The following is an 18,292-nucleotide window of genomic DNA, read 5'->3' as shown; positions in this document are numbered from 1 at the left end:
TAAATAATATTTGTTGTAAATCATGATACAAAGGACAAAATAAAATAAAATGAATTTCGTTCTCAACCTCATTTAGTTCACAGTATTGGCAAAGTCAGGACAGACAGGACAAACACATGTTTGATACAGTTTGGAATATGTAGAATAACCCATATCTCTCATCATTTTAGTTTTACCTATAAACCCCCCAATGCTCTACTTGCTGAGTCTGCTAGAACTGATGCACCATGTAAACAAGACATACTATCATCTAAAGAAAGCCAAGATACTTCTATTTATCTGTAAACTCAAGTTGTTTCTCACCAACGCAAAACTGAAAACTACTCCTTTCTCTACCTGGTTTTCCAAAATTCATAATTTGTCTTTTTTTTTAAATTGATATAAAGTCTCCACTTTTTACACCATCCATCAACACATGTCAGCATTGCTTGTAAATCTTCCTCATTCTCTGACAGTAAAATAATATCATGAGCATAAAGAAGAATGTTCACAAGTACACGGTCACATAAAACCCCTTTCCCCAGCTGCTTTATCTCTCTCGCCAGATCATTAATAAAAACAGCAAATAATGTTGGTGATAAAATATCACCTTGCTTAACACCAGAGGGCGTCGGAAACCATTCTGTATGATATTCATTCACTTTCACACAAGCAACAGGTGCCCTATATAAAGAGTTAACGGCTTGATAGAATTTTCCATTAACCCCTATTTGGTAAAGCTTAAATTTTAGGAGATCATGATCAACAAAATCAAACAGTGTAACTGGAGCTGTAGTAATTCGTTGCTTTTGGCTCAATTTCGGTGAGTGCAGACCAGATTTTTACTGCATGTGTTGAACCCCAATGATATGACACGATGACGACGCGTGACATCTCCTTTTTTCACCCTCCTTGGGTTAGGCATTGACCTTGAATGGTTAAGGTCAGGAAATGTCATCTGGCAGCGAGTCTCGTGAGAGTTTTCGTGACTCGGGGGCTTCTAGACACGACCGTCTTGTAAAAGCTGTTCTCTTAACTTTGTTAACATTTCACCACTAAAGCAGCCTTCACAGTTCATTATGATTGATCAGTTCTGTCGGTCCACCACTTTGGTCCAGACTAAAATATCTCAACAACTATTAAATGGATGGACATGAAATGTTCTAGAAACGTTCATGTTCCCCTCAGGATGAATTATAATAACTATAATAACTGACTTTTCATCTAGCTCCATCATCAGGTCAACATTTCAATTTGTCCCGAGACATTGGTTTAAATACCTGCAGAACTAATTACATTCCCATCAGCCGTTGTAAATGGAGATGTTACTTTCACTTACTGGTGATTTGGAAACTTTCAAATTGTTTTTATTTTATTTTTGTTGGGATTTATTTGCGACAAATTAGTTTTTGTTTTCAGTGTAAATTTATTTTCTATGTCTTCTTATGTAGTCATTTCACTTATTCTCTGATCTTTATATTTGTTTTCCCGTTCTTAAATCACCAACATTACATAAAGTCTGAACCTAAACTGATAAGTCCACCTTAAAACTGACATGTCCACCTTAAATAAAACGACTACTCCTCTGACTAAACTGTGTTTTCATTCAGTCATCTTGTCTTCATGACATCAAATAGAAACTTGTACATATATTTTGGATAATATCATATGTCTATATTGTACATATTGTAAACATTTCATGTAATTAAACATTGATTTTAATGTACTGCAAGCAGCACATCTGGGGGCCAAGCAACGGGCACTCGCTCCGAACAGGCACTGCAGCAGGAATCAAGATGAACAATCTAAAATGAAACAGTATCGATAAGAAAGAAAATGCTAAACAAACAAACATGAAGATCAGAAACTAAATGAAATAATTTTACATATGAAAACATTGACAATCGAAACAAAACAACTAAACAACAACAAAAAGAAAACTATGAAAAAAACATTAAATAAAACAGAAATGAACATCTCTTTGGAATAATGAGTCAGCAGGAGGACAGGTGCAGGTTAAGAGGTTAAATTTAGTGACTTTGCCATTAAGAAACAAACAACATGATGAATATAATCATCCTCTTTAACTGCTCTGTTCCACTGTCACACAGACCTTCAGTGGTAATATATTCAGTTTACCATCAGTGACAATGAATGGAAACAGCTTCTCAGTGAAAGTGTGTGTGAAGGTGTGTATGTGTGTGTTAGTATCAGGATCAGAGAACGAGAGCTTTCCTCTGTTCCAGTCCAGATTCACTCTGATCCTCTGGAGCTTCTTCTGGACTCTGAGATCAGTGGATGGATCTGGTGCTGACCGTGCTGAGTATTTACCTTCATAGAACCCTATTAACCATAATCCAGACTGTATGAGTCCCTTCCTCTGGACAGACTCTGCTAACACACCCAGATACCAGACTGTACTGTCTCCAACCTCGACATCCCAGCTGTGAGTCCCAGAGTTAAAGCCCTCAGAGCCCAGGACAGAGCAGAGTTTACCAAACCTCTCTGGATTATCAGGAAGCTGCTGTTCCTCTCCTCGTCTCACACTGGTCAGATCTTCAGACAGGATGAGTTTTGGATAAGCAGTGTTTGGATCCAGAATCAGAGGAGTATAGGAGACCATCTCCTTCATCTTGTTCCAGATGTTGAAGGTCAGGTTGCCCAGGTGTTTGGCCTCATCTATCAGAGCTCCTGAGAGCAGCTGTGGATCCTCCAGCAGGGGGCGCTGCTGGACTCTTTCCACTGCAGCCTTGTAGTTGTGCAGGAATGAGACGTCTTCAGCTCTCAGCTCCTCCTCTGTGGTTCTGAATGTGTCTGAAAGAGCTGCTATCTCTCTGCTCAGAGCCTCCATCTTCTCCTTCATCATCTGACTCTTCTGCTCCTCTTCCTCCCTCAGAGCAGAGATCCTGGCCTCCTCTTCCTCTTCTAGAAACTGGTGAAGCTTCTTAAACTGCTCCTTAATCTTCCTCTCTGTGCGTCGGGCCTGGACCTTCATGTGTTCTGCTGTTTGATCAGACTTCACTTTAACTTGTTCAAAAACCTTTAACTTCTCCTTTAAGGGCTCCAGAGTTTCCTGAAGTTCCTTCTTGTGTTGTCGTGCAGCTTCATCGATGGGTCTGAATCTGTGGTTGGTGTGTTTTTCTGAATCTCTGCAGACGACACACACTGGCTGCTGATGGTCCAGACAGAAGAGTTTGAGTTTCTCAGAGTGCAGACTGCAGAGAGCCTCTGAAGCTCTCTGATCTCTCTCCAGTAAGAAGGACTCACACAGGTTCTTTAAGGCCAGGTTTAAAGGTGGTTCTGACGTTGAAGATATTGTTTTACAAATTGGACACTCGCGTGTTGGTTTCTCTCTCCACCAGTTCTTCAGACAGTCTTTACAGAAGCTGTGGCTACATGACAGAACAACAGGATCTCTAAAGACGTCATGACAGACCGGACAGCAGAGATCCTCCTCTGATCTGGAAGCCATTTTGTCTCTGAGTGAAGCTGAAAACACAGCAGACAGAAAGTACAGTCAGTCATGGCTCCCCTCCCTCCTCTACTAGCTTCACTGACATTGACCTTCACTTTGAGTCGTGTTTTTAGTCAAACTCACCTTCAGTGTGTGGAGCGTCAGCAGGTTGAAGCAGCAGTGTTGTAGTTTTCCACTTTTCTCTCCTGTAGATGAACTCACTCAGATGAAGTTGTTAGTTTGTTCTGAAGGTGAATCTGATCGTCTGGTTTTCAGTCTGTGTGACTCTCTTTAGTGAGGAAGAATAACAAACTGTTTCCTGGTTTGTCTGGTTTATCAGGTGAGTCTGGTGAGGGTGGAGCTTTGTCACACCTCCTCTGCTGAATGTTGTTGCTTCACATGTAACACATGATTCATTTTTGGATGTGTAAACTGATAGTGAGCAGCAGGCTGATGCAACAAGTTAATGTTCAATAGATGTTTGAATGTAGTTGAGGTGATAAAATATAATTTAGTAAAATCCTGTAAATATTCTGGGAATGGGGGACCATGGAACATCGAGGGAAAGGGGCAGCATGTATAGTAAAGAATAATGTATGTAAGGGGTAACATGGAAAATTGCTTGGTTTTGATGGATCAGAAAGTGATGTGATGGATATAAATGATTGTGATTAATAATGAGAACCTGATTGACCTTACCCATTACAACTCAGCTGCATGAAACACACACAGACAGTCGATGCAACGACCCACCTTCAAATATCAAAACTCCAGAGACTCAAAGGAACCCTTCACCAAGGTCTCGAGCACCAATGGCAGTTCCCACTGCGGGGAGGAGGCACGCATCACCAGGCGTTGTCTCCTGACCCCCTGCAGAAACCGCTCCATGAGAGGGTGGCCAAAGACCGGTCTATCGCCAAAACCCTCGTAGCAGGAAGAAATGGCTGCTGCGGCTCTGTCTCAGGGATGACCGAAGGCAGCGGCAGAATGTAGGCGGCTGGAGCGAGGACTTCAATGGCGTCGAATCTTGGGCAGCGCTCAGAAGGCTGGTGGCTGCTGAACTCTGCTCTCTGCATGGTCTGCGCTGAGGCACTAGAAGCAGGCGTTGTAAACATCCGTCCCGGCGATCAGGCCGGGACATGACGGGCACTGATGAGGTTCTTGAAGCGGCGACTCTATCCGTGGAGATGGCCAGTCAGTGGGCAAATCGCCGTTCGCTAAAAAGAGAAAGGAAAGTAGACATGTGTGCTACCTTTATATGCTGTGGGGTCTTAACGTATTCGGGTTGGTACGTTCTGATTGGCTGGCTACACTTATGCAAATTTTCAGTAGACAAATGCATGGTGGTGATTGGGGGATTACCCATAGAGTCCAGTAGAGGCCGGCCTGTGTGAGTTAGAACCATGGTTTTATATCAGCATCTTTAGGAAGTGGCAACCTAAGCCTATGGAGAAAAATAACACTCCCAACGTTTTATTAGGCCGAAACATCTTCTTGTTTTTAACTCTGTTTATGAGCTGCTTGGTTTTTATATAGAACACTTTACAATCAAATGAACACGTCTATCATTTTCTAGATTAGACGAGTATATTTGATATTGACTATATTGGAAAATAAAGTAACTAAATGAGCTTCACCTTTACCAGCTGCACCAATAATTTTAATCCAGTGCTATAATATGTATTATTCTGAAATGGGCCATTCTGCATAATGAGTACTTTTGGTACATTAAGTATATTTTGATGCTAATACTTTTGTACTTTTACTTAAGTCAAATTTTGAATGAAGGCTTTTACTTGTAACAGAGTATTTCTACAGTGTGGTATTACTACTTTTATTTAAGTAAAAGATCAGAGTACTTCTTCCACCTCTGTGAAATATAAATCCTGAATCATCACTGGTGCAGCCGAGTGGTTTTAGAAATCACATCATTAGTTAAATGGAGATCACCTGTGGTTGGTGAAGGGTGATTGTGGTATAAATGCACCTGTAACTTTATCAGGACAAAACCTCCAACATGAAGACAAAGAAACTCTCTGATCAGCTCTGTGAAAAGATGATTGAAATATACTATATACTATATTTGTATAGTCCAATATCACAAATCACAAATTTGCCTCAGGAGGCTTTACAATCTGTACAGGATACGACACCCTCTGTCCTTTACAGTACGACCCTCTCATCGGATGAGGAAAAACTTAACCAAAAAAAACCTTTTAACAGGGAAAAGCTCTGTGAACAGATTATTGAACAGCTCACATCAGTGGAGAAAATGTCACTGAACTTCCTTTGGAGTTAAATCCATCATTAATTAACATAATATTCAAACTGAACTCATTGTTATTTCATCACTCCAAGTTTTATTGGAGCTCATTTTATTTTAATAACAGAATTCTTTATTTTAATAATCTTTTTCAAAAGTCTGTTTTTGTTTCATGAAGGTATTTTTCTCCTTTATTGTTATTGTCTGAGGATGGAGGGGGGCGCTGACTAGTGACAACGCAGCTGTTGTGAAAAGAGACATTATGAATAAAAGAGTCATTCGGAAAAAATATGAAATAAAAACAGACTTATGAGAAAGGGATGTTTTCAGAAGAATCTTTAATGAATTAAAAATCTGCTGTAATTTGATATGCATGTTAAATTATATTATTACTAAGTAAAGACAATAAACTATATTGATCCCAGGAGGGAAATTTAGCTTTACAGCAGCACGAGAATATCAAAGAAAGACAAGAACAGTTATGAGTAGAAACATATAGACCCATATGCAGATAATAAAACATCACATTTAGAAAGCTATTAAACCAGTGTGCATAAATGTAATGTAATGCAAAACCAATAGTGCTGTTTTCTGATTATCCAAATCACAGTTTCATAGTAGTTACAGTATATTTGGAATGTGTTTATATATGGATTAGTATATATGCAAAATAAATTAAATTAAGCACAAGATAAAAAAATTGAACCTTATTAATAATACTAATATTGATAATAATAATATGATTGAAGTTAAACAATTGTGGTGAAATGTTCATCAAATTATATAAATATGAATTGAACATGTAACAATTATTATACAGATATTTTAATCCTGTTCAGTTGAACACACTTTGATCAGCAGATGGCGATAAAACATCATCAAAAGAAGTCCTGCTGCAGGTTCTTCTCCTCATTACACAACATTTAAAAAGACCTCCAGACTGCAGTTTACCTGCTGAAATTAAAGATGTTAAACTAAAGTCGGTAACACGTCATTTTACAGGTCTGCAAATTTCATGGTAATTAGGTGATAATTAGCAATTAACCTATTTGAAATTTCTTTGGAATTACTGCAAAATTACCCCAAAATGTACCTCAAAATCTATCAAAAATTACTTTATTATAAACATTATTTAATAATTATATGCTACAACAGCATATAATGGTTAATATAGGGCCCTCAGGCTTGAGAAGCGGCTGTGTGCTGCTCTTCATCGGAGGTGGAAAACCAAAACTAATAGAAGACACTTCTGATCAGACACTAATCTCACCATTGTGTGACTTATTGATTACACAAATGTAACCTGGTAGCTAATGTAATGATTCAGGGAGTTTTTAAAAAAAAAAATTATCATCTATTTACCAGCAGACATGGAAATAAAGCACATCAATTAACTTTGTATTCTTTTCCTGGAAATATATTAAATAAATAACCAGCTATTGGGAAATAGCGGACAATAATTATTAAATAATGTTTATAATAAATTAATTTTTGATGAATTTAAGGTAAATATTGGGGTAATTTGGCAGTAATTCCAAAGGTTATTTGCTAATTATCACCTAATTACCATGAAATTTGCAGACCTGTAAAATGAGGTGTTTCCTAAAGTCATGCCATCGCTTCTCATCATTTGTGGATTATACAGTATGAAGTAAAGACAATATGTTCAAATTCAGTTCCAGCCAGTCGTTTGATATGACTCATTCAGGGAAATTAAGGAATATTAATAAAGGAGATGCTTTCATCTGATAGTCTTCAGCCTCCCTGTCTCAGCCTGTGTCTCGAGCTAATGTTTCACTTTTACACTGTGCTGTCAGTTATCTTTTAGTTCCAGTTTGTAGCTTTGTAAAATTTTGGTTGTGTCTAGAAGGTAACCCCCAAGTTGTGAAACTCTTGCGAGATAGTTAAGGTTAGGCCAAGTCTTATTTAAAGAGGCTCGGACACGGTCGTGAGCTACGGGGTATGACACATGTGCAGTGTATGAATGAATGAATGAATGAATGAATGAGTCATTTATTTTCATTTCTGGTCATTTACATTACCCATCCCTCATGGGATTATTCAGACACATTAACAAACAACAAAACAAACAATCTTCCCAGCATGTTAGACCACCATCATCTAACAGCACAATACACCAGCATCATCCAAACAGAAAATTAAACATCATCCAGACATAATCGCACACGTGAACCTCCCACAAATAATGCTCCAGGATACATCCCACAATGAAAACACTACAAATAAACAGTCACAGATATACAATCACAGCCCCCTAAGCACAAGACACATACACACATCCAATCATGACAAAAAAAGGCATCAGAGTCGGAGGAATTTATCTATTGCATGTTGCTTTTCTTCTCCTGTCCCATGCTTTAGAAAGAAATTCAGCAAATGCAAAGACATTATCAAAAAGATATTCAATTAAGGCTCCAGTCTCCATACCTATCAAATCTAAACCAGGAACATGAACCTTTTTAAATAATATTTGTCATAAAAAATGATACAAAGGACAAAATATAATAAAATTAATTTCGTTCTCAACCTCATTTAGTTCACAATATTGGCAAAGTCAGGACAGACAGGACAAACACATGTTTGATACAGTTTGGAATATGTAGAATAACCCATATCTCTCATCATTTTAGTTTTACCTATAAACCCCCCAATGCTCTACTTGCTGAGTCTGCTAGACCTGATGCACCATGTAAACAAGACATACTATCATCTAAAGAAAGCCAAGATACTTCTATTTATCTGTAAACTCAAGTTGTTTCTCACCAACGCAAAACTGAAAACTACTCCTTTCTCTACCTGGTTTTCCAAAATGCATAATTTGTGTTTTTTTTTTATTGATATAAAATCTCCACTTTTTACACCATCCATCAACACATGTCAGCATTGCTTGTAAATCTTCCTCATTCTCTGACAGTAAAATAATATCATCAGCATAAAGAAGAATGTTTACAAGTACACGGCCACATAAAACCCCTTTCCCCAGCTGCTTTATCTCTCTCGCCAGATCATTAATAAAAACAGCAAATAATGTTGGTGATAAAATATCACCTTGATTAACACCAGAGGGCGTCGGAAACCATTCTGTATGATATTCATTCACTTTCACACAAGCAACAGGTGCCCTATATAAAGAGTTAACGGCTTGATAGAATTTTCCATTAACCCCTATTTGGTAAAGCTTAAATATTAGGACATCATGATCAACAAAATGAAACAGTGTAACTGGAGCTGTAGTAATTCGTTGCTGTTGGCTCAATTTCGGCGAGTGCAGACCAGATTTTACTGCACATGTGTTGAACCCCAATGATATGACGCGATGATGACGCGTGACATCTCCTTTTTTCTCCCCCTTGGGTTAGGCATTGACCTTGAACGGTTAAGGTCAGGAAAGGTCATCTGGCAGCGAGTCTCGTGAGAGTGCTCGCGACTCGAGGGCTTCTAGACACGACCGTCTTGTAAAAGCTGTTCTCTTAACTTTGTTAACATTTCACCACTAAAGCAGCCTTCACAGTTCATTATGATTGATCAGTTCTGTCGGTCCACCACTTTGGTCCAGACTAAAATATCTCAACAACTATTAAATGGATGGACATGAAATGTTCTAGAAACGTTCATGTTCCCCTCAGGATGAATTATAATAACTATAATAACTGACTTTTCATCTAGCGCCATCATCAGGTCAACATTTCAATTTGTCCCAAGATTTTGGTTTAAATACCTGCAGAACTAATTACATTCCCATCAGCCGTTGTAAATGGAGATGTTACTTTCACTTACTGGTGATTTGGAACCTTTTAAATTGTTTTTATTTTATTTTTGTTGGGATTTATTTGCGACAAATTAGTTTTTGTTTTCAGTGTAAGTTTATTTTCTATGTCTTCATATGTAGTCATTTCACTTATTCTCTGATCTTTATATTTCTTTTCCCGTTCTTAAATCACCAACATTACATGGAGTCTGAACCTAAACTGATAAGTCCACCTTAAAACTGACATGTCCACCTTAAATAGAACGACTACTCTTGTGACTAAACTGTGTTTTCATTCAGTCATCTTGTCTTCATGACATCAAATAGAAACTTGTTAATATATTTTGGATGATTTCATATGTCTATATTGTACATATTGTAAACATTTCATGTAATTAAATATTGATTTTAATGTACTGCAAGCAGCACATCTGGGGGCCAAGCAACGGGAACACGCTCCGAACAGGCACTGCAGCAGGAATCAAGATGAACAATCTAAAATGAAACAGTATTGATAAAACAGAAAAATAAAAAAAAACAACAACATGAAGATCAGAAACTAAATGAAATAATTTTACATATTAAAACATTGACAATCGAAACACAACAACTAAACAACAACAAAAAGAAAACTATGAAAAAAACATTAAATAAAACAGAAATAAACATCTCTTTGGAATAATGAGTCAGCAGGAGGACAGGTGCAGGTTAAGAGGTTAAATTCAGTGACTTTCCCATTAAGAAACAAACAACATGATGAATATAATCATCCTCTTTAACTGCTCTGTTCCCCCATCACACAGACCTTCAGTGGTAATATATTCAGTTTATCACCAGTGTTAATGTATGGAAACAGCTTCTCAGTGAAAGTGTGTGTGAAGGTGTGTATGTGTGTGTTAGTATCAGGATCAGAGAACGACAACTTTCCTCTGTTCCAGTCCAGATTCACTCTGATCCTCTGGAGCTTCTTCTGGACTCTGAGATCAGTGGATGGAGCTGGTAGTAACCATGCTGAGTATTTACCTTTAGAGAACCCTATTCCCCATAATCCAGACTGTATGAATCCCTTCCTCTGGACAGACTCTGCTAACACACCCAGTAACCAGCCTGTACTGTCTCCAACCTCGACATCCCAGCTGTGAGTCCCAGAGTTAAAGCCCTCAGAGCCCAGGACAGACCAGTATTCATCAAACCTCTCTGGATTATCAGGAAGCTGCTGTTTCTCTCCTGGTCTCACACTGGTCAGATCTTCAGACAGGATGAGTTTTGGATGAGCAGTGTTTGGATCCAGAATCAGAGGAGTGAAGGAGACCATCCCCTTCATCTTGTTCCAGATGTTGAAGGTCAGGTTGCCCAGGTGTTTGGCCTCGTCTATCAGAGCTCCTGAGAGCAGCTGTGGATCCTCCAGCAGGGGGCGCTGCTGGACTCTTTCCACTGCAGCCTTGTAGTTGTGCAGGAATGAGACGTCTTCAGCTCTCAGCTCCTCCTCTGTGGCTCTGAGTGTGTCTGAAAGAGCTGCTATCTCTCTGCTCAGAGCCTCCATCTTCTCCTTCATCATCTGACTCTTCTGCTCCTCTTCCTCCCTCAGAGCAGAGATCCTGGCCTCCTCTTCCTCTTCTAGAAACTGGTGAAGCTTCTTAAAGTGCTCTTTAATCTTCCTCTCTGTGCGTCGGGCCTGGACCTTCATGTGTTCTGCTGTTTGATCAGACTTCACTTTAACTTGTTCAAAAACCTTTAACTTCTCCTTTAAGGGCTCCAGAGTTTCCTGAAGTTCCTTCTTGTGTTGTCGTGCAGCTTCATCGATGGGTCTGAATCTGTGGTTGGTGTGTTTTTCTGAATCTCTGCAGATGAGACACACTGGCTGCTGATGGTCCAGACAGAAGAGTTTGAGTTTCTCAGAGTGCAGACTGCAGAGAGCCTCTGAAGCTCTCTGATCTCTCTCCTGTAAGAAGGACTCACACAGGTTCTTTAAGGCCAGGTTTAAAGGTGGGTCCATTGAAGATTTTCTCTTACAAATTGGACATTCGCGTGTCTGCTTCTCTCTCCACCATCTCTTCAGACAGTCTTTACAGAAGCTGTGGCTACATGACAGAACAACAGGATCTCTAAAGACGTCATGACAGACCGGACAGCAGAGATCCTCCTCTGATCTGGAAGCCATTTAGTCTCTGAGTGAAGCTGAAAACACAGCAGACAGAAAGTACAGTCAGTCATGGCTCCCCTCCCTCCTCTACTAGCTTCACTGACATTTACTTTCACGTTGAGTCGTGTTTTTAGTCAAACTCACCTTCAGTGTGTGGAGCGTCAGCAGGTTGAAGCAGCAGTGTTGTAGTTTTCCACTTTTCTCTCCTGTAGATGAACTCACTCAGATGAAGTTGTTAGTTTGTTCTGAAGGTGAATCTGATCATCTGGTTTTCAGTCTATGTGACTCTCTTTAATGAGGAAGAATAACAAACTGTTTCCATGGTTTGTCTCAGGTGAGTCTGGTGAGGGGTGGAGCTTTAGTCACATCTCCTCTGCTGAATGTTGTTGCTTCTAACAATAGAGCCTATTATCATCCCCCTGCAGAGCCGCAGAGCCACTCGCAGACACACAGTTGTAGACGTACGCATGCGAGACTTCAACAACCACAATTTTAGATGTATGCCGTCCCTAAACTCTTATCAAAGCTTCTAACATTAAAATAATAATCCACGTTTCTATGCTTTTATAACATTAAAGTTGTAAATATTGTAATAAATTAAAGATTTTTAAATCAATATAAACATTAATCTAAAACAGCTGTATGCCTACATACCATAGACTTATATGTATATATATGTATATATATATATACATATATATAAATGAGATCAGTGTTTGTGTGTGTGTATATATATATATATAAAAATGTGTGTATGTGTTTGCCCTGCTATAATGCATCTGTGAATAGGTCTACATTAGAACAAGTGAAATTGGCCATTAGTGCAAACACTTCCTGTGGAGAAAAACTGGCTTAATTCGATAGCGTAAGTCTGACACTGTGAACTCTGCAATTCATCCTCCAGCACAGTGGTTTTCAAACTCTGAGTTGCGACACACTAGCGGCTTGCAGCATCCGGACAGGTGTGTTGTGGGAAGACTGTAATGGTTGTAATGTAGGGTTTAAGATGGGATCACACACAGCAGCTAATCCAAGAGTGATTTTAAACAGTTCATTAATCTTAAATGACGTAAGAGACACAATTCTGTTGAAATATGATAAAACAGAGCGTTTCAGGCAGAGGGTAAATGCAGGCATATTCAGACAGACGGTTTGAGGAAAATTATGTTTTTTTATTTTTAACATTACAGCATGTAAACATGTTGTAGTAGACAAAATACAAGTATGAACCTGAAAATGAGCATGCTATTGGACCAAAGAAGTAGGGTAAAATTCTCAGCCTATGAACATTTCATCAATCCCTCGGTTCATCACAAACATTCAAAATCAAAATGGATTATCTTAAAGGTGCCATATTGTAAAAATCTAGATTTTCATGTCTTAAGCAGGTTTATGTGCTCTATAAATACTGTGAAAGTATTCTAACGCTCAATCAACGGAGAAATACACACAGTTCGTATTGAGGTCTGGACTCTTGGCAGGCCGTTCCATTCTCTCTACTCCCACATTGTGGAGGTAGTCTGTGATAACCCTGGCTCTGTGGGGGCGAGCGTTGTCATCTTGGAGGATGAAGTTAGGTGCCAGATTGTGGAGATATGGGATCGCCACTGGCTGCAGAATCTCATCCCGATATCTCCCTGCATTGAGATGGCCTTCCCTCCCCCACCCCCCCCACCATGACACTGCCCCCACCAAAAGCTGTTACTCCATCAGCATAGTGTTTTCCACGTCGTCTCCATACTTTGACCCTGCCATCCAACTTTGGCAGACAGAACCTGGACTCATCACTGAACATGACATTCCCCGACATGTTCAGGTTCCATTGTCTGTGTTGTCGACACCAGCGCAAACGGGCCTGACGGTGAAGGGGAGTCATTGCAGGCTTCCTGGTAGCCTTATGAGAATACACTGTTTACCATTGGCAGAGCATTTTGGCAAATTTTTCTTGGGCGCTACCCACATAATCAGCTGTGCTGCTCATCCCACAAATGCATGATCCTTACAAGTTGGACATCATTGTGAAGGTAAATAAACAGGCTTTCCAACCATGTAAAATACAATGCCAATTAGCATTGGAACAACAGAGAAATAATCCACCAAACACAAGTTTCCAAACTTTTTTTTCCCAGTTTATATCAGTCACAGAGGTCATTTTTGACGTGTGTGAAGGCCTCTTTAACCAGTTACAGTAGCACAGCCATACTGCCAAAGGAGTAGAGGTGCATTTTTAGGGGATCGTAAAAACTTGGCAACCCCTGCTTCTGTGTTAACAAACTGTGTCCACAAGAGAGAGCTGTGGTTTATAAGATTAGTGGTTGCAGGATGTCTGAAGGCATGTTTGCTGACATCATGTGCTGTGGGAAATATAGCAATTCAAACTCAACAGCCAAAGATTTAGTTAAAGAAGAAAAACTCCCTCAACCTCTTGAACAGTGATTTTATTTTTTCCTGAAGGTATTTTGAAAAGTGTCTTTTTTAGATTTGGTGAACTGACATTCAATATGCAGGAAATCCATCACAGAACAGGTGCAGATACCAGCGTTATCTGGGGAAATGTAGAAAAATGACACACAATTCATGCAGGTGGAGGAAAAATAAGTAAAACAAGAAGAGAAAATGTTAACAAGCAACATTCCCTCAACATAAAACAAACCAACAACAACAAAAAATTCAGGTAATTCAATAAACTCAGACTGCAACTAACCTCTAAAGAACAATTTAGAGGAGATGTGATCTCAGTCAGTTATGTATTTTAACTCTTTTAACTTTTCCTACGTTTTAGTCTTTCACTTTTACACTCAATGATTGGCTAAAGTATGGTGAAGATTACTACTTTATTCCAATACATGACTGACCTACTGCCTACTGCACTAACAGCTAATTTGACTTTTACATGCAAATATTTGATAAACTCCCATAATATGATGCTTTGCTATATAACATTAAACAGAATCAACAGTAGTCACGTAGCAACATCTAGACAGGCCTCATTAAAATGATTTTTCAGGTGAGCGTACCAACAAGCTATAGTCTGCATGATGAGTATTTCTACTTTTATTACATAAGCATATTTAAATGAAGATATTTCCATAGCCTAAACACTGTAACATTTGGAATGTAAGTAAGTATTTTAACTTTTGTTTAATTAAATGATCTGAATGCTTCTTCCAACACTGATGTTCACCGTCCTGACTAACTTTCTGTTTTTCCTCTATTTCACACTGACAAAAAAATCCCACATTTAGACATTTTTCATGGGAAATGGTTGAAATTGTCTTTTGTTTCTCTCTTATTTACGAAGCATAATATTGAAAAAATTATTATACAGAAACTGCTTTTATTGAATCGTACTGAAGGTTTATTCTAATTTCATTGAATTATTTTTTTTAATTATTTAAAGTTTTATTCCCTGTTTAATGTATTAATTTTAACGTTTTGTTTGCCACCTTTATTTTATTTGTTTAAAGGTTTTAATATAAATATATATGTATGTATATATGTAAACTAATAAAATAAAAGGCGGTACCTTTTATTTTATTTGTTGAAATAGAAATAAATGATAATATTGATAAATAAATAAAAATTCAAAATGAATATAAGGATATATAGACTTACAAATTAAGAATATATAAAATTAAGTATATATATATAAATATAAAAATCCACATACCTATAAGACTCCCTGTTTAATGTATTAATTTTAACGTTTTGTTTGCCACCTCTTAATTTATGTTTAAATGTTTAAATATAAATATATATGTATGTATATATGTATATATATATATATATATATACTGTATATATATATATATAAACTAATAAAATAAAAGGTGGCACCTTTTATTTAATTTGTTGAAATAAAAATAAATAATAATAATGATAAATAAATAAATAAATATATATATGCCTACAATTTTTGATGTGAAGCACTTTGAGCTGCATTATATGTCGGCTTACAGTATGTAGCATATATATAGATATATCTATAGATATATCTATATATCTATAGATATATCTATAGATATATATATCTATATAGATATATATGCTGCTATTATGCCCATAGTATGATCACCTATCCTATAGGACTATGATTTGCATTGTGGTCTGATTTAAAACCACCCTGGCCTGTAGAAGTGTAATGTTCCGAGCGGTCCATGAAGGCAGCAGCAGGCAGCAGGAGGAAGGTGTGTCTGCTGCTGGAGGAGCGACTCAGAGGCTCAACCCACATGTGCTCAGTTTGTTTACAGCGTGGAGCCTGCAGGTGACTTGACAGTGAACTGGCCGGTAGCTGCTGCACCATCACACCCAGGATCCATCCTGCTGTCAGCTGCAGTGGAATAACCAACAGAGAGTCCAGAGATCCACACACCAACTTCTGATCCGTGAGTTTAACACACTTTTATTCTGAAATGTTTGAAAGGATGCGCCTCTTGATGCTGCTGCTGCTGCTCAGGAGGAAATAACGAGGGAATGAATGTGACTTGATATTATAGTTTACAGACAGGAGTCTAATGTGTTATTAATGTTGTTATTTATTCTTTGCCCAGAGGCTGATGAGCCTGGTGTTCAGTAGTTTAAGGAAGGAAAAAGTTCTAAAATCAAGTTTCATTTCACTCAAACTGCAACACCTGCTGATTCTGAGTATTTCAGTCAGTGTGCAGCTACAATTGATCACATCTGTGATGATGAACTCACTCTGAGCATCATCACTTCTATTTCTGTCAGAACTTTCTGGATCAAAATTGGTGCTGTTTCATTTTTCATGTTTCTGATTCATGTTTTTTTTTTCACTGAATATAGTTAAAAAAAAACCTGTTTAAAGAAAAGTCATCCTGGTGTTTGTGTGTGTGTGTGTGTGTGTGTGTGTTCCCAATGAGGAGTTTTGGTGGTCATTGAGCAGTTTCCAGGGTCATTGAATGATTTTGTTGGTTATTATTGGGGTTCCAGGAGTTTTTGTAGGAGTTTTGGTGGTCATTGTGAAGTTTCCAGGGGTCCTTGTAGAATATTTGGAGGTTATTAATGAGGTTTTAGGAGTCCTTGTATTAGTTTTGGTCATTGAGGAGGTTCTTCTATGATATTTTGGGATTATTGATGAGTTTCCAGTAGTTTTTGTGTGTGTTTTGGGGGGTCATTGAGGATATTTCAAGGTTATGTGTAGAAGTTTTGTCCTTGGAAGAGTTTTTGTGGTCCGTGAAATGTTTCCATGTTTCTTGATTAATAATAACTACTGTCACCATGAGTCTCACTGATGTATATTTTCACCACTACTATCGACAGAGCTCCTTACATATGGGGGGGGCTGTTGGTCCAAAACTTAATCAGAAAGCATCACGTGTTTTCTGTTATTGTGAGCCGGTGAAATGAAACTGTCCCTCATGATGAGTCCAGGCAAAGAAAATGTCTCCTCAGGTCAGCTGTCCCTCACCTCCAGATATGTCTCACAAACCTTCAGCTGAGTTTACTAAAGACAGTGTCTCTGATGTGAGTAAACGTCCCCCAATTGTCCCTGCCTTTCCTGTTATGACTTCAACACCCGCTCTGCTGTACAATCTGTGAGTGGGACTGCTGTTTCCTGCCCTGTGTGTGTGTGTGTGTGTGCGTGTGCGTGTGCGTGTGTGTGTGTGTGTGTGTGTGTGTGTGCGTGCGTGCGTATGAGTGTGTGAGTGAGTGAGGTTTTTCCTGGCTGCATTGTGTCATTGTGTCTCCTCTCAAACAGTAGTGCTGCTGAGGTAGTGATGATAATGGAGTGCCGCTGATACGCAGCCACCTGTAGGATGTGCTTTTGTTTGTTGTTACGCCACTTTATACTTCTACTCCACTACACTTTGGAGGGAAAATAATGACTTAGTACTATGTTTAGTTATGTTTTCTGATAAGAAGTGAAAAAACATCTTTCATAGAAGTGTAAACCTGTTTTTCATTCTAGATCAACTTGCTTCAAGAAATAATTTAGAGCTACAGCAAACTGTTATTTTCATTGTCAATTAATCTGCTGATTATTTTCTTGATTATCTGCTCAATTGTTTTGACTGCAAAATGTCACAAAATAGTGAAAAATGCCCATTATCATTTTCATGAGTCCAAGCTGGTGTTTTTTTGTTTTGTCTTTCAGATTAAAACCCAAAGAGGTTTAGTTTACTATCGTAGAAGACCATACAAAAAAGTGTATATGATTTTGAATGCAGGACTTTTACTTGTAATTGAGTACTTTTCCTAAGTTCTGGATCTGAACATTCGCTCCACACCTGGACTAGAGTGTAGAATGGAAATTTCAAATTTAATTCAAAAGTAATGATGAACCTGTTTTATTTTGTCTTTGTCACCCTGAACACTCCGCCGGCCACTATTCTGTCTTTCAGAGGTTTAAACGGGCTGAGTTTTCAAGCTAGAGTGAAGATACTGGTATCTTATGAAACTAAGGAATCTATGGTACCAACCGTGTCATGATAGCTTGTCGGGAAGATTGATAAATAACACTACGAAGTTACGCAAAATTTTGGCAAGGAAAAACTGGCATGATGATTTTCAAAGGGGTCCCCTTGACCTCTGACCTCAAGATATGTGAATGAAAATGGGTTCTATGGGTACCCACGAGTCTCCCCTTTACAGACATGCCCACTTTATGATAATCACATGCAGTTTGTGGCAAAAACCATGCAGTTTTTGAATGCATGGTGTATT

At 38.4% G+C, this 18,292-nt stretch overlaps 3 protein-coding genes across 4 annotated transcripts in view; 1 reads left to right on the top strand and 2 right to left on the bottom strand.

Annotated features, from left to right (window-relative positions):
* On the bottom strand, positions 1–3,887 carry LOC119497754 (nuclear factor 7, brain-like). 2 transcript variants are annotated; one of them, XR_005208979.1, is made up of 3 exons: positions 3,578–3,887; positions 1,674–3,468; positions 1–1,562 (listed from the first exon to the last, which is right to left on the bottom strand). XR_005208979.1 is itself a non-coding variant. In XM_037786130.1 (2 exons), exon 2 carries the CDS (start codon positions 3,449–3,451, stop codon positions 2,063–2,065), a length of 1,389 nt encoding a protein of 462 aa, XP_037642058.1. In that variant the 5' UTR covers positions 3,452–3,468; positions 3,578–3,887; the 3' UTR covers positions 1–2,062. The 2 variants fall into 2 exon arrangements, 1 of the variants encoding a protein (XP_037642058.1); XM_037786130.1 differs by having other exon boundaries at positions 1–3,468.
* Positions 3,888–7,693: 3,806 nt separating this feature from the next.
* On the bottom strand, positions 7,694–11,894 carry LOC119497758 (nuclear factor 7, brain-like). The gene is made up of 2 exons (XM_037786149.1): positions 11,753–11,894; positions 7,694–11,643 (listed from the first exon to the last, which is right to left on the bottom strand). Exon 2 carries the CDS (start codon positions 11,624–11,626, stop codon positions 10,241–10,243), a length of 1,386 nt encoding a protein of 461 aa, XP_037642077.1. The 5' UTR covers positions 11,627–11,643; positions 11,753–11,894; the 3' UTR covers positions 7,694–10,240.
* A 3,923-nt stretch (positions 11,895–15,817) lies between these two features.
* Positions 15,818–18,292, top strand: part of si:dkey-49n23.1 (semaphorin-3D) — a 103,336-nt gene continuing 100,861 nt past the window's right edge. Inside the window, exon 1 of the mRNA XM_037780462.1 lies at positions 15,818–15,993. The gene's annotated coding sequence lies outside the window, so the exon portion shown is untranslated. The remainder of the gene's footprint in view (positions 15,994–18,292) is intronic.

Source organism: Sebastes umbrosus, chromosome 1 (assembly GCF_015220745.1).
Source record: "Sebastes umbrosus isolate fSebUmb1 chromosome 1, fSebUmb1.pri, whole genome shotgun sequence".
NCBI lineage: Eukaryota > Metazoa > Chordata > Actinopteri > Perciformes > Sebastidae > Sebastes > Sebastes umbrosus.
Note: the sequence above shows the minus strand (reverse complement) of the source record. Positions and strands in the feature narration are given on the sequence as shown.